The following is a 22,322-nucleotide window of genomic DNA, read 5'->3' on the forward strand; positions in this document are numbered from 1 at the left end:
CACCCTGACATCGGGGTGAATGTGAGGCATTATTGTAAAGCGCTTTGAGCATCTGATGCAGATGGAAAAGTGCTACATAAATGCAGTCCGTTTACCATTTATTGAGCTCCTCGATGTTTTCATCGGCCAAAAATGTCCACCAGAGGGCGCTCGGAGTAAAGTCCGCAGCAATTCATATGCTAGCCATCATCATGGTGGAAATTGTTTACTTCCAGAGGATCCTTTGGTACAACAGACTGTGATTTAGGGAGACTCAGATGAGGTGTACCACTCACACTGAAGTCCTCAAGGGCTGCAAGAACTCACTTTTCTGCTCTTCACTTTTCTGAATGCTACTGAAATAAGCCCACATGGAGCTCTGTGACTCATAAAATCTGGATTATATAAATAATTTAATAATAAAAACACTGATGGTGACTCTAGTTACACATTCATATTTTTTAAGTTTATATTTTACAAAAATTTTTGACATGAACTATGCTTTCAGGGAGGTGCTGTTGGTTCCATAAACAAGCCAGTTAAATAAACAAACACAAAAACAATGCATGCACACACACACAAAAGCCCAAACCTGGGCTGAACAGTGACATAACACAAAAGCAGCTGAAACACAGGCTGTAAACACACACAAACACACGACTTTTGCATGTCCAATGTAATGAGCGGGTCTGGTATCGTTTCAGTATGTTAAAGTGGAGCGAGTTTAATCGAGAAAATTGTACCACTTTGCTCTCATGAATATTGTCTATTGAGGAAATCAATGAAGAAAAAATACAGTGGGAGGTAGCTGCAGTAACACATTATCATTACATTACACAATAACATAAAAAATAACATAAAAAATAAGATTGCACCTCAGCAGAAAGTTTGAACTAGTGCAGGATTTTATTTTATTTTAAGTACAGCCCGAGTCCACTAATCAAGAGGTGGATTAGAACTGTTGTGTTTTTCCCCGCTCACAGCTTAAAACTGAAGGAAGAACTGACAAGGTTACTGTGAATTATTCAGTGTTTAGTGTGTATTCATACATGCCGAACAGAGAGAGTGCAGCTCAAACCGAAGTCAAATTCCTTGTATTCTTGTGGATACGTGGCGAATAAAAGCTATTTTGATTCTGATTCTGACAACTGAGGAAACAAGTTGCGTATACTTGTTCTGTAAGTGAAATGAGGTGGTCCAACTCAGGAGAATTTATATCACCCAAGTCCGACATCCGGGTCACAGTCATGACCAAGCACAGCAGCGCGGTTGCCGTATTTGTACAGGCTATAGCAGCGGAGTGGCTTGTGCCACTTGTTACTGTGTAAGTGAAATGTTTGGCCCTTGTCTCAAATTCAAACCTGTTTCTGTTTATAACACCAGACTCCCACAGCCTCATCCCCATGTCCAATAATTCTACAGGCACTTTAAAAAAAAAAAAACTAAAACACCCCCCCCCCCAACATTAATTTTCCATCACACAAGGGCTGCAGAAAAGCACAGCCTTCTTGTAGATTTCTCCATGGTGAAGTATCAGTAATAGATCAATGAGAAATAATAATAAAAAAAAATGTTCAGCAAGACCATATTAGGGAATTATGGGAGTGTGGGGTTGGCAACTCCGGCAACAAACCAGACTGGAAAAAAAAGCCCACTTCAAGAGCGACATTAAAGAAGCCACCAGGCCTTATCTTTAAAAGTACTCCCTCCGAGGAAAACGAGGGGAGGGAGAAAAAATGAAAGAGAAAATGAGAGAGCGAGAGGTTTATGCCCAAAAATGGGAAGCAAAAGCATGAGAGCTATGCACACGGGGGGGGGGGGGGGGTATTGAGTTGAAATGTAATAAATGAAATAAATATAAGGAACTAAAACTGACACCCGCCTCGCTTTTGCTGACTGGGTAGGCCCGATAAGTGAGCTAAACTGCGTAGATCTGATGTTTATCTTATCGCCTGCTCCGAGAACCCTTAAATGCGAATGATAAAAAAACGCCGCGACGGCAGCGTGTCACCGTGACGAGCATTTCTGAGAAAATACGCATCAAGAAGCACGACTGGAGAGCTTTTGAGCAAGGTGCAAAGCGGCTGCGACGGTGTGGCTCTTTAATCGTGAAACGAGGCCAACCGCAAAAGCAGCGTCATCAGCCGCTACTTCAGGACAACAACCGTTTTTTTATCTTGTGTTGTACATTTTCATTCTAGTTGCATTTTTAGGGGTTGCTTATTAAAAGAATACTGTTGGTCAAAGTGAATTTGTGTGATCCCCTGGTTTGTTACAAGAGTTAAAATGTGTACAAAACTGGTGTTTTGGCGTATCTTTGTTTTTTGTTTGTTTGTTTGTTTGTTTTTTGGGGGTCCCAAAGACATTTCAGAATATAAGTACAGGGGGAAGGGAGGCTCTATTGTTTGGTTATATGGAAATCTACCCCCTCCGATGTGTGCAGAGAGCCACTGTGGTCCAAATACTGTACTTATCCTATTACTGAGGGGGGCGGGGGCGGGGGGGGGGGGGGCACACAGAGATAAGAGTATCTTCTCGTCCGCTCTGCTGAATTAGAGGACAGGGATTCTGTAGGCGATGACTTTTTTTATTATTATTATTATTGGCATCTCCCTCCATATCTGCATGTGCAAAGAAAATGAGAAATAGAATGCAATATCAGAAAGTGAAGAAAAAATTATTCCAGGATGGAAAAATTAAAAACAAACTAGAAGCACTCAGAGAGTGCAAACCTCCGCCAAGGCCATGGGGTCACTGACGCCATAACATCTACACACCGTGGAATCATTGAACCTAAAAAAGTCTAACAATGATGTTTGCTCAGTAGTAAAAAAAAGTTTCATCTGCTGTGACTGGATAGCATGTATCCTTAGCGCTTGGCATCACAGTTTATTGCAACTTGCACCTTTAACCAGAAGCTACTGTCATCTGAGCACTGATATTGATATTGCATGTGCTTATAGACAAAAACAAATAAGAGACAAAATTCAATTTATTATTCAACTAAACTGCAAATATATGAATTTTTTAACATTTATGAAACACTTCTCTAAACAAGGCCATAGGGTCACTGACCCTAAAGAGATTCCCTCCTTGGCACAGTGATCTATTTCTTTTTGTCTCTTTCTCTAAAATTGTATATAATAATCATTAGATTATTAATATATAAACAAAAATAAATTTAAGAAATATTACAATTTGAAAACAAATGCACCCGAACGTGATGACAGCTGCAACTGCTTAATGCTAACTTTTAACATTGAAAATGCCATAGACATGCTAACGCATTAGCATCGGGATCCGGATCGTGATCCAGATCACCACTACAATTTAATCACTTGTTCCTCTTCTCATTTCCAACCACTCCACAAAATTTCATCAAAATCTGTTCAAAACGTTTTGAGTTATCCTGCTGACAGACAGACAAACAAACAAATGCGACTGAAAACACAACCTCCTTGGCGGAGGTAATAAGGATTTCTGTTGTTGTCTGTGTCGACTGGAATCTGACAACAAGTACATCTCAGCTTAGGAATAAGAGGAAGCCACTTTGTTCAGACGGCCACCTGGTGTGATTACAGTTGGAAGGGAGGAGGGGAGGAATCTTTGACTCCCCCGCCCTCCCTTCTCCCACAGCGTAAACTCACCCCACCCCCTAAAACAGGAGCAAGAAGTTGTCAAGATCCTCAACCTTTGAGCTGAGCCCTTCAAACATGGGAGGCAGCCCATTCCGCGCTGAGGATATCAATTATAGATAGGGGTTACCACCGAGGCTGAGGATTGCAATGTCAGACAGCAGACAGACAGCTGTGGAGAGCTGAAAATCTTTCTATCAGATGTGCGCTGATGTGCACTTGTGTACTCCAGCGTCTCTTGTTCACAGTTTCATATTGGTGTATTTTCTCCAACTTCATTCTGTTTGCTCACTCAGCCAACAGGAGAACACTTCAGAGGCCATGAGGCTGCAGCTGGAGAGCTAATAGTATCCCGACTGGGGGTGACACGGCTGTAATGCTATTAATATTTAGCTTAACGCTAAACCCTCAGGCGCAATGCGATGAGAGCCATCCATCTCCAGAGTTCTGATAACAGACACGAGCACGGGTTTGGTCCAGACTCGTGCACAAGGTTCACATCCCGACTCCGGGAGACTTAATAATGCCGAACGTCCAAATCAGGTAGCACCTTTGAACTGCGAGAGGGGCTCGGCAGCTTTTGAGTCCATTACCGCCGTCCCTGGATCCAATCAGGAATCCAGCAGCAGTATCAGTCAATGCCAGCAGCTCTTACTGCGAAGCGGAGTGCTGCCGCGCACCCACAGGAGGCATTGTCCCAAAGAGAAGGGCCGCGGCTGATGTGCCTGGAATTTACTGAGCTCCGGGGAGAGATGCTGTAAAAAATATTCACCGCATTCCAAACTGTATGAGTTGTACTATGTCGGAAGCTTGTGTCAGTTAGGTCAGGTCTGGGAACATGAACTGGTGTCCCACCTCGCCACATCGCCACACTAACTGTGCTTCTCCTAGAATTTTTTTCAGGACTGGTGGTTTTCACTGAGGAAATAAAAATGAATAAATAAGCAAACCTTGAATCGTGACTTGCATTGTGCGGCGCTCAGCAATGCAAAATTCTATATTCTATAATACTATAGTCCTGGGTAGCTCAATCATTGGTTAGAACCCCACTGCATTTATTACTTGGCACACATAAGCATCTTTAAAAAAGGATCACTCAGTCTCAGTAACATTAACCTCACTGTTGTCAACTGCAAGGTCGAAAACAATATTTGGTTAAAAGCAAAAATTTGATAAATAATTCAATATTTAAACAAATAGAAGCTGAGCCAAACTTGGCCCGAGTGCCACAAATTAGCACTCCCAATTCAGGCGTCACACAACACATGACTAAACAAACTGGGGTCCAACAAAAAAACATGTGCGATGCCACCTCCTGTTTGGCAAAATAATAAAAATAATAAGGCGATTAATGTTGTGTTAAATCACTTCCAAAAAAGAAAAAAAAAACAAAACAAAAAAAGGTTACTTCACAGCAGGGCTTTGAACCAGAATTTTATTTTCCAACTGGTTCGTTAGGAACAGAAATGGTATTTTAACGTTTCCAATTTTGGATTCCACCCCAAAATTGCCATTCCTGAACTGGTTACAACAAAAACATACCATCCCAAACCTGTTAATAACGTTCCATGTCAGTGGCGGGACTCTGAAAACACTGTATATGCCAGACCTGTATGTCACGCTGTATTGCGCGCTGTAACGCAAGCAGCAGGAGCTAGAACTTTTCAAAAGGGTACAGTGATTACCGTCTAAGACAACGAGGGTCTACGCTGATCACCTGACATAGACTTATTGTGTATTTAAAGTGAAGCAGTGTGTTTGTGTGTTTTGAACAGAGATGGCTCTGTGTTTCTCTGTGTCTGTGGTACCAAAATACTGGATCAAGCACTAATCCACTGCTGCCCACTGATTGGCTCAGCAGCTAAAGCGACAGTACTCACACAACCATTCGACTTTAAAATATTAAAACCATTCACACACTGAGTAAATAGAAAGTCTTAATGTGGCCTGTTACATCGTTTCAGTTGGATTCATCATCACAGCCTGATAAGAAGACACTCTTGTTTTGTAAGACGATGTCTGGGAAATACTTTAATTCCTTATCGTGGAAAGAAGAAATGCAAGGTTTTTAAAAGAAGTCCTTCAGTGTTTGTCTGCTCCGAGTCTGTTTTTCAGCCTGAACCAGAGGATTCCAGCACTTTGTCCCTCCAACAAGAAAAGTAAGTTATTTTAAAAGTTGAAATATATTCCTGCCAGCGTTCAGCCATCTGACATATCTTCAGCGTTCTGCTCATCAAGAAAATGAATCCCATTTGATCCACCAAGACAAAAAAAGTATAATGACCTGAGTAAATGCAGTGTTTTTAAAGAAGTCTGTCAATGTTTGTCTGATCCAGGTGCGTTATATATATATATATATATATATATATATATATATATATATATATATATATATATATATTTGGGCAAATGTTAACAGTTTCCATTGAGTGACGGAATGCGACTGCTGGGTGAGGCTCTCCAGAGAGTTGCAATACCAATAGTCATGGCGGCAGAAGGGTTAAGACCTGCTAAATATTGCTGTTTCGTTGTTTTGATTTTTTTTTCTTTTGTCTAATTCAACATTGCCATAATGTTTTCTCTTATAAAGTCAAACAAGCTCTCTGTCTCTTCCTCTCCACATGGACCATGCCATGTATTTCAGAATGTCATGTGACTCTTTCTGTACATTATGTGACCTATAATAGTGAAAAAAGTGTTTCCTTTGCAGTTTTGCAAAACGTGGCTTTTTTTCGAATCACCTCAAAAACCACCTCATTCAAGCATAAAAACTTTGTTGCATTTTTTTTAGGTCATATATTTAATTTTTTCCTGAAATACCTGTATTTCCAGTAAGCGTATTTTCAAATCATTACTTCAAATTGCACAATTTGGAGAGTAATGGAAACCCGTCTACTGAATCACAAAGAATGACTTCATGACTCCATGAAAACACGTGTGTTATCACAGATGTAAGGTGTACGTTTTGCACTTTTCTTCTTGTTTTGCCTCCTTTTACTTACTTGTACGAGCTGGTCCTGTGTATCAAATTCTCTGCAACAGTTCTCCCAGTGGCAGTTTGTCTCATAAACCACCTCTGGCTCCTGTTTGCTTTCATCTTTGTCCCCCTCCTCCTTCACCAAGGTCATCCCATCAGGATGGTCCTGTAGAGCAAAAAAAAAAAAAAAGTTCAAGCACAGAAAAGAGGGTGGGTGGATGCATGAGCACCAGTGTTGCCACAGTTACTTTGAAAAAGTAATCCAATTACTGATTACTCCTTGAAAAAGTAACTTAGTTACTTTACTGATTACTGATTACTCCTTGAAAAAGTAACTTAGTTACTTTACTGATTACTCAATTGTAAAAGTAACTAAGTTAGATTACTAGTTACTTTTTTAGTTACTTTCCCCAGCTGCCGACAACAACCCACGTCAACATGACAGTGATACTTGTTTTGCCAAAACTCACTTTATAGTCACCCTTTCTTGACTTCAATGAAAATAAATACTTGTTTTATAAAAAGTAAAATAAAGACCTCTTTCTTGACCTCATATTTAACTGTTGACAGCACTGTAACAGTAAAACTCGCAATTTCTAACCTACATTATTTATAAATATAACTATTAAATTCTTTCGAACATTTTTCTAACATTTAAATTCTCTCTAAACATTTTATTTGTCGAAATTATTATTATTATAAGTAGTATTAGTAGTTGTAGTAAAAAAAGGCTTCAAAACTGGACCTTTAATCTAGGGGTGTTGTGGGGGGGGCATCCCTGCCCCACGCCCCCATTCCATCTGGATTCGCCCCTGCTTTGGCGTTTGAGCACAAAGAATGGATAACATTTATTTATGCAGAAAACATGGCCAGATTTGCAGGTAAGAAAGTTTTATTGCGTTTTCACATCATGTGGTCCTCAGAAAGAGAGTTTAGGTGCATTTGAGTGGAAAACAGTGTTAGTTGTTGACGCGTTGCGGAGGATCAGCTATTTTTAGCGAGTAGATACGGAGCGGCTTGGCTCCGAAATCTAAATAAAGGAGAAAAAAAGCATTAAAAATGCTGAAGCAAACCATGGATGAAAAGCTCACAGCTCGCTTAAAGTGGACAGTTCAGTCGAACCCTGAGCTCCTGCCCACGGACCAAGTTTAATGCTGCTATCGACCCACGATGTAAAAATAATGGTAACGCACAGTGACTTGGAGAAGTAACTTTAATCTGATTACTGATTTGGAAGGATTAACGCGTTAGATTACTTTGTTACTTAAAAAAGTGGTCAGATTAGAGTAACGTGTTACTAAGTAACGCGTTACCGGCATCACTGATGAGCACATGAGTAATATTACATTCACCAGGATGCCCACACATCCATGTATTTAAAAAAGAAAAAGCCTGATTTCACTACAAGTAATTCAGCTGTTTAGTGCCCAACAGTGGAAAATCCATTCTGCCTTGTACTTAACTTTAACTTAACGTCAAAGTCTGAAGCTGATGTCATTGTCATGCAACTATGACTGAATTGGCATAAATACTACTAATAAAAAAGAAATATAAAAAAATCATTGCATGCATGTGTACAATAATTAATGAATTAAAAAAAAATCCCCATGCAAAACAAAAGTTACTGTGGGAGACCTGGTACATTTATGGATGTTTAAGAAAAAAAAACCTTGGGATCCGAACTACTGCAAAAAGTCACTGTGTTTCTGTTAAAGGTGTTAATATCTGGAACACTTGTCCTGACAATATTAATAAAGTACTTGGTACTTTAGTTGGCTTTAAAAGGCTTGACAAGAATAACAAAATTGCTTGTTATAGTTTGAAGACTTAGGTTTATCTATTTTTGTTATTGCTTTCGGGCTTGTGTGTTGTGCACCTTTTTTTTTGTAAATTTCCAATCCAATCCAATCCACTTTATTTATATAGCACATTTAACAACAAAGACGTTCCAAAGTGCTGCACATACTCGTACAGTAGAATCACGATAGATAAAACCCCAATAGTCAAGAAATAAATTAAAAATAAGAAAATTAACAATAAAAATAACTAAAATGTGCAAGATAAATAAATAAATAAATAAATACCTACAGCATACAATGGATAAAACCAATAAAATCAACCAAAAATAAAAACAAAACCAATTCGTTCATTGATTAATTTTGCACGCTTTTTTGGTATTTGTCATCATGTGTGTGTATATGTGTGTATATGTAAGTATGTATGCATGTATATACTGTATATCTATGTGTGTGTGTGTGTGAGTGTGTGTGTGTATATATATATGAGGTCTGTCCATAAAGTATAGGTCCTTTTTATTTTTTTCAAAAACTATATGGATTTCATTCATATGTTTTTACGTCAGACATGCTTGAACCCTCGTGTGCATGCGTGAGTTTTTCCACGCCTGTCGGTGACGTCATTCGCCTGTGAGCACTCCTTGTGGGAGGAGTCGTCCAGCCCCTCGTCGGAATTCCTTTGCCTGAGAAGTTGCTGAGAGACTGGTGCTTTGTTTGATCAAAATTTTTTCTAAACCTGTGAGACACATCGAAGTGGACACGGTTAGTAGCTGGTTTTCGGTGAAAATTTTAACGGCTGATAAGAGATTTTGAGGTGATACTGTCGCTTTAAGGACTTCCCACGGAGCGAGACGTCGTGCAGCGCTCCCAGGCGCCGTCGTCAGCCTGTTTCAAGCTTAAAACCTCCACATTTCAGGCTCTATTGATCCAGGACGTCGTGAGAGAACAGAGAAGTTTCAGAAGAAGTCGGTTTCAGCATTTTATCTGGATATTCCACTGTTAAAGGAGATTTTTTTAATGAAAGATGTGCGGACGGGTCCGCGCGTCGGGATGCAGCCGGCGCGGTGCGGCGGCACAGGAAAAACACCTCCGTGTTGATAACATTTGTAAAATCCAGGCGGCTTTTGATGGATTTCAGTGGAGTGAGTATATGAGAAATTGTTTAACAGTTGGACATGTTCCAAATTGTCCTTAAGGCTTCCAAAGGAGGTGTTTTTCCTGTGGCGGAGAGTCGCGACGGCTGCGAGCCGACGCTGCAATCCGCCCGCACGTCTTTCATTAAAAAAATCTCCTTTAACAGTGGAATATCCGGATAAAATGCTGAAACCGACTTCTTCCGAAACTTCTCTGTTCTCTCACGACGTCCTGGATCAATAGAGCCTGAAATGTGGAGGTTTTCAGCTTGTGAGCACTCCTTGTGGGAGGAGTTGTCCAGCCCCTCGTCGGAATTCCTTTGTCTGAGAAGTTGCTGAGAAATTGGCGCTTTGTTTGATCAAAATTTTTTCTAAACCTGTGAGACACATCGAAGTGGACACGGTTCGAAAAATTAAGCTGGTTTTCAGTGAAAATTTTAACGGCTGATGAGAGATTTTGAGGTGATACTGTCGCTTTAAGGACTTCCCACGGAGCGAGACGTCGCGCAGCACTCCCAGGCGCCATCGTCAGCCTGTTTCAAGCTGAAAACCTCCACTTTTCAGGCTCTATTGATCCAGGACGTCGTGAGAGAACAGAGAAGTTTCAGAAGAAGTCGGTTTCAGCATTTTATCCGGATATTCCACTGTTAAAGGAGATTTTTTTTTAATGAAAGACGTGCGGGCTGATTGCAGCGTCGGCTCGCAGCCGCCGCGACACTCCGCCACAGGAAAAACACCTCCGTTGGAAGCCTTAAGGACAAGTTGGAACATGTCCAGCTGTTAAACAATTTCTCTGGATTTTACAAATGGTTATCAACACGGAGGTGTTTTTCCTGTGCCGCCGCCGCTGCGTCCCAACGCGCGGACCCGTCCGCACGTCTTTCATTAAAAAAATCTCCTTTAACAGTGGAATATCCGGATAAAATGCTGAAACCGACTTCTTCTGAAACTTCTGTTCTCTCACGACGTCCTGGATCAATAGAGCCTGAAATGTGGAGGTTTTCAGCTTGAAACAGGCTGATGACGGTGCCTGGGAGTGCTGCACGACGTCTCGCTCCATGGGAAGTCCTTAAAGCGACAGTATCACCTCAAAATCTCTCATCAGCCGATAAATTTTTCACCGAAAACCAGCTTAATTTTTCGAACCGTGTCCACTTCGATGTGTCTCACAGGTTTAGAAAACATTTTGATCAAACAAAGCGCCAGTCTCTCAGCAACTTCTCAGACAAAGGAATTCCGACGAGGGGCTGGACGACTCCTCCCACAAGGAGTGCTCACAGGCGAATGACGTCACCGACAGGCGTGGAAAAACCCACGCATGCGCACGAGGGTTCAAGCATGTCTGACGTAAAAACATATGAATGAAATCCATATAGTTTTTGAAAAAAATAAAAAGGACCTATACTTTATGGACAGCCCTCGTATATATATATATATATATATATATATATATATATATATATATATACGAGGTCTATTAGAAAAGTATCCAACCTTATTATTTTTTTCAAAAACCATATGGATTTGAATCACGTGTGATTACATCAGACATGCTTGAACCCTCGTGGGCATGCGAGAGTTTTTTCACGCCTGTCGGTTACGTCATTCGCCTGTGGGCAGTCTTTGAGTGAGGAGTCGTCCACCCACTCGTCGATTTTTTTCATTGTTTAGGAATGGCTCAGAGACTGTTGCTTTGTTTGATAAAAAATTTTTCAAAACTGTAAGGCACAACTGAGTGGACACCATTCAATAAATTCAGCTGGTTTTCGGTAAAAATTTTAACGGCTGATGAGAGATTTTGGTCTGGTAGTGTCGCTTTAAGGACGGTCCACGGCGCCTGACGGCGATCGGCGCTTCGAGGCAGCAGCGTCTCGCCGTTTCAAGTTGAAAACTTCCACATTTCAGGCTCTGTTGACGCAGTAAGTCGTCAGAGAACAGAGAACTTTCAGAAGAAGTCGGCATGAGGAGTTTATTCGGACATTCCATTGTTAACGGTCATTTTGTAATAAAAGAACGTGCGGGCAGAGTCGCATGTCGGGCTGGACCCGACCGCGGGGGGTCGCGGCAGGAAAAACACCTCCGTTGGAAATCTTAACGGGCAAGTTGGAACATGCCCAAGCTGTTAAACAATTTCTCAGTTACTCACTTGTTGAAAGCCATTAAAAGCCGCCTGAATTCTACAAATGGTTTTCAACACGGAGGTGTTTTTCCTGTCGCGGCGCACACAGATTTGCCGAGTCGTCACGGAAACGACTCGGCGAATTTGCGCATACGTCTTTCATTAAAAAATGTCCTTAAACAGTGGAATGTCCGCATAAATTCCTCATGCCGGCCTCTTCTGAATCTTCTCTGTTCTCTCACAATGTCCTGGGTGAATTAAGCTGTTGTGTGTTGGGGGGTGTGGCTGGATGTTTTGGTGTTCTTTTCTTTTCTTTGCTCTTCAGGTGGCATGAGAACTGATTTGTCTGTGGAGAAGGTGCTGGCTGAAGAATCCTCACCCTCATCAACATCATGTGAAGCACCTGTGACTGGTGCTCACATGCAACCTTAAAGACTTTCAGCTGAAGCAGATAATTGGATGGCATTCTGCTTTTAAGGCATGTGTGATTCAAGCAGAACTGCCGGGAACTCGACCTTGTGATGTTCGTTTGTGAGACGCTGAGGACCGCACCTGGGTTTGACACATCGAGCCCGTGAAGCAAGGAAGGGTGAGGACACATGCTGTCAGCACACATTAAAGGTAATTAAGTATTTGACTAATTGTTGATAGTAACTTGGTGTTTTGTTACACAGTATCTTGAATTGTGATGAGAATTGTGCGGCTTGCTTCTCACTGCTGTGGCGTGCAGGATAAGTGATCCTCCACTTGTTGTGAGAAGCTGCTCATTTGCATAAAGATAAAAAGTACAGACCTGAATGTGTTGCTGATAGCGTGTGTCTTTTGAAGGATATTGTTGTAACTGCTGACTTGCCTCACATCTTCTTTGCTTCACAGAGAGTCAGTTTGTCGTGTCCACCTGGGGGGTGTTTGTCTGGTGGTAGTGGGTCCAGGAGCGCCGGACTTCTCTCCTTGCGGGCGCTGGAGAGCGTGCCAGCAGTCACTCCTCCAGAAGGACGTTGGTTTTGGTTTTGTACATTTTATTTAGGCACAGGAAAAATAAATTGTTTTTGTTGTCGGAACCGCTTTCTGGTTATTTTTAGCGCTGGGTTCTGTCTGACGCAGGTTCGCTCCTCAATCCGCGTCGACACATAACATAAGCCTTAAATTAGGATGTTTTCAGCTCGAAACAGGCCGACGACAGCGCCTGGAAGCGCTGCAGGACGTCCCGCTCCGTGGGAAGTCCTTACACCGACAGAAACACCCCATAATCTCTCATCAGCCGTTAAACTTTTCACAGAAAACCAGCTTAATTTCTCGAATAGTGTCCATTCGGATATTCCTCACAGGTCCAGAAAAAATTTTGATAAAGCAACGCGCGCCGTCTCGAGCAGCGTGTGAAACAAAGGAATTCAGCCGAGAGGGCGGGACCACATCTCACTCAAGGCCTGCCCACAGGGAAATGACGTCACCGACACGCGTGAAAAAACTCACGCATGCGCACGAGGGTTCAAGCATGATTGGTGTAATCGCATGTCATTCAAATCCATATAGTTAAAAAAAAAAAATAAAAGGGTCGGTTTATTATCTAAGAGACCTTGTATATATATATATATATATATTATTATTAAAGTTTTCTGAGTATTTATAAGCTTTCCTTCTGCCCTCACCCTTACGGTCACACAGGTACGTTGTTGAGCTGTTTTGTTATGAGTTTTTTGTTATTGTTGATTTGTGTGCTGAATAAATAAATTCATTCATTCATTCATTCACTTACATATATAATTTGGTGCAAAAACCTGATCTAAAAACTATTTTGTGAACACCATTCTCATACATATGGAGATCTGCTCTGAATTCTACATCACAATATGAATCTGGCCTTGTTTGGAGAGCTTAAGTCCGGCGCTGAAAGCCTCACTCTGTATTTGGGGTTGTTATACGACAGGACACGGGTGAGTATTTGAGGAATCTAGCCCCCTCTTCCTGTTGTAGGCTTCTCTATTACTGTCACAGACTGAGCGGAGCTGGGTTGGTGCTGACTGATTCAATAGAGTCTCGGCTTTACCGCAGACCTCCGGCTGTTTCTGCTGCTGCCTGAATGCACAGCTCGAGCCTCCAATCAGATTTTTCCTATAGATGCAACACGTCAACTTCACCATTATCATAGTACCGTTTCATTTTTTTTTCCAGCCACTTACATTTTCGATTAAACAAAAGCAGAAACAATTTCCTTCTTCTGCTTCAATCGATGGTTTGTTCCACTTTGAAAACTGCTAAGCACAGAGAGCGTGGGAAAGTAATGTGGAATTCCTCCAAATGTGGGAACACCGACCTTCCTACTTTAATTTACTTCCTGGTTATTTCCGAGTAGGAAACATAAAATAAAACAGCCTTGGAAGTGATGTTGGATATGATGGTAGATTAAATATGGCCTTTCACAGCATCAATAGTAATAAAATAGCACTTTTCTGCTTTTAAAGTTGCTTCCCCCTCTTATTTATACCATAAGGACAGAGTTATTTGTTAAACTATACTCTGTTAGCTGTTAGGCAGAGTGAAACCATCTGAAATATTAATGCTGTCACTCATATGGCTAATGGTAGCTAAACTAGCTAGCAAGTTAGCAAACAAACCAGTTTTGTTTAGCTTCTGAGCTAAACTATTCTCAAATTTTTTCACATGAAAGTTGAAGGAACTATGGACAAGATTAATGCTTTAGTTGTGTCACATTAAAGTAATTTAATGAGTTTCAGCACAAACAAAACAGCTTTTCTGGAGAAGGATTTTAATTTTTTAACTGTTTTGTGTGAGGCAGCTTGAGGCAACTTTTGTTGTGATTTGGTGTGTTATGAATTCAATAAATTGAAACTGAAGGATGAAGGGGGAGGGTCCACTGGTCCTAACTTCTTTATATTATTTAATGGTGTATATTACAACCCCAAACTGATTTTAAAGTTAACAAATAAATGTAATACTTTCAAACAGCTAACAAACCACATCCAGTTTTGTTCAAATTACAAAAATAAAACATATGATTCTGTTGGCATACACCATTAATCACCTTTAATTGTACTGTTTCTATAAATCTATTAAATTGAAAATCAACAAATAATGGTAATTCACCAAAATCAAGTAGATTTTTTTTAATTGTCACACTTTTGTAACATTACTTAGTGCAACATATACACACACACTTATTCAAGATCAGGTCACGGGGGCTGGAGCCTATCATAACAGTCATAGGGCGTGAGGTGGGGTACACCCTGGACAGGCCGCCAGTCTGTTGCAAGGCCACATATAGACAAACAAACACATTCATACCCACACACACACGCACGGACAACTTAAGTTTCCAATCCACCTAACCTGCAACGTGGGATGAAGCCAGAGCACCTGGAGAGAACCCATGCAAATACGGTGACAACATACAAACTCCACACAGAAAGGCCACAGATGGGAATCGATCCAATGACTTTCTTGCTGTGAGGCCACAGTGCTAACCACTAAGCCACCATACTGTCTGAGTGCAACATATAGCTTACCATAAATGTAAAAACTTCAACGTGCTCTCCTCAATACTACGACTAGGACTAGTGGACCTTGGGACTAGTGTGAAGTTCCTGTATGAAGTACAGCCAATAGAGGCCCTGATTCCCATAGGTACAGGGTCTTATCCCCAGATACCGTAGAGTAAAGAGGATGAGACTCGATTAATCCCCTTGGCTGGGATGTGAGGCCATCGTAGGTTACTTCCCCAGTCATGGCTGGGACCCATTTACAGGAGGTTGGACTGGGACAATGCAAATGAAGTGTCTTGTCCAAAGGTATAGACGGGTAGTGTGACTGAGAATGTGTAGCCCACCTCCTCTCCCACTGATCTATCTGCTACCTTCAGTCCATATTTGGATTTTTTTTTAAAGGAAGTATCCATGTTTAAATGGGTACAAAGGCTCAGCATTGCAGTTCTGAGTCTTGAATTCCCAGTTCCTTGGGAGGGCCACTGTAGACTCACCCCCCCAATAAGTGAGACCTCCTCTAAAAGAGTCTGACACAACAGGCTGGTGATACACATGCCTTTTTTATTGTGACCATCAGAGGGCACTACAGAAAATGAAGCAGTTGTTGTGAGACAAAAGCTTCAACTAAAGGTCTGATTATTCCAGTCAATTTTTCTATTTTGCTTTAAATTGTATGATACTTGGTCACAGTCTTGTTTTAGAAACAGTATAAATGATTTTTCCCAAGTTATCACTGATGACGTCAGAGCTCTCAACCAAACAGCACCGATCGGTCAGGTTACAAGCAAGACAGTCAATCAATCAATCAATTTTATTTATATAGTGCCAAATCACAACAAACAGTTGCCCCAAGGTGCTTTATATTGTAAGGCAAGGCCATACAATAATTACGTAAAAACCCCAACGGTCAAAACGACCCCCTGTGAGCAAGCACTTGGCGACAGTGGGAAGGAAAAACTCCCTTTTAACAGGAAGAAACCTCCAGCAGAACCAGGCTCAGGGAGGGGCAGTCTTCTGCTGGGACTGGTTGGGGCTGAGGGAGAGAACCAGGAAAAAGACATGCTGTGGAGGGGAGCAGAGATCAATCACTAATGATTAAATGCAGAGTGGTGCATACAGAGCAAAAAGAGAAAGAAACACTCAGTGCATCATGGGAACCCCCCAGCAGTCTAAGTCTATAGCAGCATAACTAAGGGATGGTTCAGGGTCACCTGATCCAGCCCTAACTATAAGCTTCAGCAAAAAGGAAAGTTTTAAGCCTAATCTTAAAAGTAGAGAGGGTGTCTGTCTCCCTGATCTGAATTGGGAGCTGGTTCCACAGGAGAGGAGCCTGAAAGCTGAAGGCTCTGCCTCCCATTCTACTCTTACAAACCCTAGGAACTACAAGTAAGCCTGCAGTCTGAGAGCGAAGCACTCTATTGGGGTGATATGGTACTATGAGGTCCCTAAGATAAGATGGGACCTGATTATTCAAAACCTTATAAGTAAGAAGAAGAATTTTAAATTCTATTCTAGAATTAACAGGAAGCCAATGAAGAGAGGCCAATATGGGTGAGATATGCTCTCTCCTTCTAGTCCCCGTTAGTACTCTAGCTGCAGCATTTTGAATTAACTGAAGGCTTTTCAGGGAACTTTTAGGACAACCTGATAATAATGAATTACAATAGTCCAGCCTAGAGGAAATAAATGCATGAATTCGTTTTTCAGCATCACTCTGAGACAAGACCTTTCTAATTTTAGAGATATTGCGTAAATGCAAAAAAGCAGTCCTACATATTTGTTTAATATGCGCATTGAATGACATATCCTGATCAAAAATGACTCCAAGATTTCTCACAGTATTACTAGAGGCCAGGGCAATGCCATCCAGAGTAAGGATCTGGTTAGACATCATGTTTCTAAGATTTGTGGGGCCAAGTACAATAACTTCAGTTTTATCTGAGTTTAAAAGCAGGAAATTAGAGGTCATCCATGTCTTTATGTCTGTAAGACAATCCTGCAGTTTAGCTAATTGGTGTGTGTCCTCTGGCTTCATGGATAGATAAAGCTGGGTATCATCTGCGTAACAATGAAAATTTAAGCAATGCCGTCTAATAATACTGCCTAAGGGAAGCATGTATAAAGTGAATAAAATTGGTCCTAGCACAGAACCTTGTGGAACTCCATAAATAACCTTAGTCTGTGAAGAAGATTCCCCGTTTACATGAACAAATTGTAATCTATTAGATAAATATGATTCAAACCACCGCAGTGCAGTGCCTTTAATACCTATGGCATGCTCTAATCTCTGTAATAAAAGTTTATGGTCAACAGTATCAAAAGCAGCACTGAGGTCTAACAGAACAAGCACAGAGATGAGTCCACTGTCTGAGGCCATAAGAAGATCATTTGTAACCTTCACTAATGCTGTTTCTGTACTATGATGAATTCTAAAACCTGACTGAAACTCTTCAAATAGACCATTCCTCTGCAGATGATCAGTTAGCTTTTTTACAACTACCCTTTCAAGAATTTTTGAGAGAAAAGGAAAGTTGGAGATTGGCCTATAATTAGCTACGATAACTGGGTCAAGTGATGGCTTTTTAAGTAATGGTTTAATTACTGCCACCTTAAAAGCCTGTGGTACATAGCCAACTAATAAAGATAGATTGATCATATTTAAGATCGAAGCATTAAATAATGGTAGGGCTTCCTTGAGCAGCCTGGTAGGAATGGGGTCTAATAGACATGTTGATGGTTTGGATGAAGTAACTAATGAAAATAACTCAGACAGAACAATCAGAGAGAAAGAGTCTAACCAAATACCGGCATCACTGAAAGCAGCCAAAGATAACGATACATCTTTGGGATGGTTATGAGTAATTTTTTCTCTAATAGTTAAAATTTTATTAGCAAAGAAAGTCATGAAGTCATTACTAGTTAAAGTTAAAGGAATACTCGGCTCAATAGAGCTCTGACTCTTTGTCAGCCTGGCTACAGTGCTGAAGAGAAACCTGGGGTTGTTCTTATTTTCTTCAATTAGTGATGAGTAGTAAGATGTCCTAGCTTTACGGAGGGCTTTTTTATAGAGCAACAGACTCTTTTTCCAGGCTAAGTGAAGATCTTCTAAATTAGCGAGACACCATTTCCTCTCCAACTTACGGGTTATCTGCTTTAAGCTGCGAGTTTGTGAGTTATACCACGGAGTCAGGCACTTCTGATTTAAAGCTCTCTTTTTCAGAGGAGCTACAGCATCCAAAGTTGTCTTCAATGAGGATGTAAAACTATTGACGAGATACTCTATCTCACTTACAGAGTTTAGGTAGCTACTCTGCACTGTGTTGGTATATGGCATTAGAGAACATAAAGAAGGAATCATATCCTTAAACCTAGTTACAGAGCTTTCTGAAAGACTTCTAGTGTAATGAAACTTATTCCCCACTGCTGGGTAGTCCATCAGAGTAAATGTAAATGTTATTAAGAAATGATCAGACAGAAGGGAGTTTTCAGGGAATACTGTTAAGTCTTCAATTTCCATACCATAAGTCAGAACAAGATCTAAGATATGATTAAAGTGGTGGGTGGACTCATTTACATTTTGAGCAAAGCCAATTGAGTCTAACAATAGATTAAATGCAGTGTTGAGGCTGTCATTCTCAGCATCTGTGTGGATGTTAAAATCACCCACTATAATTATCTTATCTGAGCTAAGCACTAAGTCAGACAAAAGGTCCGAAAATTCACAGAGAAACTCACAGTAACGCCCCGGTGGACGATAGATAATAACAAATAAAACTGGTTTTTGGGACTTCCAATTTGGATGGACAAGACTAAGAGTCAAGCTTTCAAATGAATTAAAGCTCTGTCTGGGTTTTTGATTAATTAATAAGCTGGAATGGAAGATTGCTGCTAATCCTCCGCCTCGGCCCGTGCTATGAGCGTTCTGGCAGTTAGTGTGACTCGGGTGTGTTGACTCATTTAAACTAACATATTCATCCTGCTGTAACCAGGTTTCTGTAAGGCAGAATAAATCAATATGTTGATCAATTATTATATCATTTACTAACAGGGACTTAGAAGAGAGAAACCTAATGTTTAATAGACCACATTTAACTGTTTTAGTCTGTGGTGCAGTTGAAGGTGCTATATTATTTTTTCTTTTTGAATTTTTATGCTTAAATAGATTTTTGCTGGTTATTGGTGGTCTGGGAGCAGGCACTGTCTCTACAGGGATGGGGTAATGAGGGGACAGTGCCCTCAAAAACTGACAAATGTGCTTGGATCCATACCCTCTTTCTTCAAATCCAACCTCTGTGTAGATTCCCCCAGAATGTGAGCAATGCAAAACACATTTTTATTAAGATGTCATATAGTAAGTACCTGGAAACATTTTGAATACCCACCTGCACACTCACTGCATCAGGACTCGGCAGCTCTTCTTCTGGTTTCATTTTGGAGCGTTTGTGGTGCATCGGGTCTCCTGTGCTGCTCACTGCAGATTCACTTGTAGGTTTTGTCTGCAGAATCAAAGACAAAGTAAGTCCTATACAAGCTCAAGACCCATTGGGCCAGTGCTTTCGACAGGCATGAGAATGACAAATCCTGAAAAGTCCTCAAAGTCAACCGAGGGTCTGAGGCCCCCTGTAGGAGCTTCTGAGATTTAGGTAAAATTAGACCCATTTTAAGCTTTATTTTGGCACCCAAGCAGACGCTTAAAAAAGGTCATGAATACATCATCCAGATCATCCTAAAAAAATCCCGAATTCAGGAAAATTCTCATCCCTGTGTATATCATGAAGCGACTGAGCGTCTCTGGAACGATGAGATTTATACTTATACTTTATACTTTATATTTTATTTATAGGTCGGTAGTCCAACTCCAGTAATAATAATAATAATTATAATAATAATAACATTAATAATGATAATAAACAGAGAAAGATAGAGGAATATGGTGCTTTGAACCATATTTGTACTGAAAGCCTACTTATGAAAGTAGGCTTTCAGTACAAATAAGGTAAATGCATTTGGTGTTTACCTTTGAATTGATAAGTGAACTTGTCATTAACTTAATCAACCATACAACTGTGGTTCGACCATGAAGATTTTAATATCCTTGGTCCAAGGCAAGTTTCAGGCTTTCAGCTGTGCTAATGAAAAAAATCTATACAATTCAGTATATTACATTGGATAATCTAATCACGGCTACTAGAACAAACCTATGAAGAAACTCAGTGAAGAGCTCACAGAAGCCGTAGATGACCTGACTTTGCCCCTGGCTTAAATTTTACCCCATAGGGGATTTTTGCTCTATTCCAGGCTAACCAGAATAAAATAATTACTGGGTGGATTTCAAAACTTGTGGAAGAGGACGAAAATTTTCCTTCTTTTCTGACGTTCTTGACCTGTTTGGGAAAATGATAGCTTCTAAAACACTCAGAAAATACTTACATGCCTCATTAACATTTGCGGAAACATTTGAGATCCTCATCCCAAAGCAACATTGCATTTATTTGAGAGAAGGGGGGAAAAAGGCTTTTTTTTTTTTGTGCGTGTGGAAAAGGGCCTCATTCGTGACAACACAAAATTAAAGTTATGGAAAACAGTAGGGAAGATTGGTAATAAAGAATGAATATTCCCTTCAAATGTGGGCCTGCACATACAGAAAAGGATGAGGAAGGAGAGGAAAAAGCCCCCTTGGATCCATCTATCCATGTCAATATTCCCTCTCTATATCCTTGTTCTCTCTCTCGTGATTAATGGAGTCAGCAGTGGGATTCTATGCTAACAAGCCCCTTGTTGTTTGCTGCAGGCACGTTGCGCGCTGCGCTCGGCAGTCTAAAAACAAGAGACAACACAAGTAGGATGAAACTCCCAGGAGATGGGTGCGTGTGTGTGTGTGTGTGGGGGGGGGGGGGGGGGGGGGGGGGTGCGCCTGACTGTACCACGTTTGCTTGCTACGTTTCACCAAAAATGTGGCTGGCACATGCCGCTGCTATCTATTAGTTGTGATGATGAATCACACAGGCGTCTACCGCCACTCTCACCTGCGAGGAGTCGCTGGAAACTGCTGCGCGCTCACTGGTGCTGAGCCCGGAGGGGGGGATGCCCGGTACGGACCTCTGGGTGGCGAAGGCCGATGTCGGGTGGATGAGGGGCGGACTGTGACCAAAGGCGGAGCTCATGAGTCCCGGTTGTCTGCCAATCAGCTGTTGGTGCATGTGCAACGCCACTGGAGTTGGAGGGTAGGCGAAGCTCAATGCTGGGCTGGAGAGATCAGGAAGAGAAAGGGAATGGTTGACCAGCGCTGGAAAATGTAAAAAATACTTAAAACTCTACTTCGTAGGGAAATGTCAGCGGCAGCAAGGCAACAGAGACGGTGAATAAATGGATTGTTCTGGATTGTTCCTCATCCCTGAGGTCAATCTGACAGGAGATGGTGTGTAATTCTGGAACCGCAGAGCTCCTGGCAAATCCCTGCCAACCGATGTTCAGCGTGTTAACAATTATCATGTGGGCTGCATAAGGCACTATGTCATTCTTCCACCAGGCAAATGACACAGATGATAAATAATCTGGAGTGCATCAGATAGTCTAGCACATAAATCAGAATTATTCTCATGTTCCTGCAACTGGATGCCTGAGAGAGCCTCGGCACTTTGTTTCACTCCGACAGTGTAAACAAAACAAACCAAAAAAATAAAAAGATGTCGCACTTCCTCTGGGGTCTTCATACCCACAGGTGAGCTACCAGACAAACACGGATCTGTGCGGCGGCGGGGAGGCGGCGAGGCGGTGAGGCAGCGGCCTCGATTCATCCTGAGTGTTGACGCTTTGCTCTCGGTGCGACCCATATGTCTGCTGATCTTATTATGAGGCGAGTGGAAATCAATGAGCTGAGACACATTTGGAGGCCCATCTGCTTGTCATATCACTCATCAGTCTGTTGGCCCTTGGCTATTTGGGCGCTGTCAACGCAACAGTGGCTAAGCGCACCTTGTGATTGATCAGGTTCTTCTTAAAGATCGCTGATCAATGGCTGTGGGTGGGGCGATGGATCTTTCCCTTTCACTTGGCTCTTGCTTTTGTGTGCTCCTTGACTCGCCTCCGGTGCTGGAGTGTGATGTATGTGATGCTTCCATGGGGTGTATCGGATGACTGACACTCGCCGCCGGGGAGGCGGGCTGACTGGCTGGCTGGGAGA

General features: G+C 41.5%; 1 protein-coding gene across 1 annotated transcript in view; it reads right to left on the minus strand.

The window, feature by feature from the left end:
• gli3 (GLI family zinc finger 3) overlaps window positions 1-22,322 on the minus strand; it is a 240,705-nt gene that overhangs the window by 20,595 nt on the left and 197,788 nt on the right. The window contains exons 8-10 of the mRNA XM_034166901.1: window positions 21,166-21,385; window positions 19,522-19,635; window positions 6,617-6,757 (exon numbers count right to left, since the gene is read on the minus strand). Of these exons, the coding sequence (XP_034022792.1) occupies window positions 6,617-6,757; window positions 19,522-19,635; window positions 21,166-21,385 (475 nt within the window). The remainder of the gene's footprint in view (window positions 1-6,616; window positions 6,758-19,521; window positions 19,636-21,165; window positions 21,386-22,322) is intronic.

Source organism: Thalassophryne amazonica, chromosome 1, assembly GCF_902500255.1.
Source record: "Thalassophryne amazonica chromosome 1, fThaAma1.1, whole genome shotgun sequence".
Taxonomy (NCBI): domain Eukaryota; kingdom Metazoa; phylum Chordata; class Actinopteri; order Batrachoidiformes; family Batrachoididae; genus Thalassophryne; species Thalassophryne amazonica.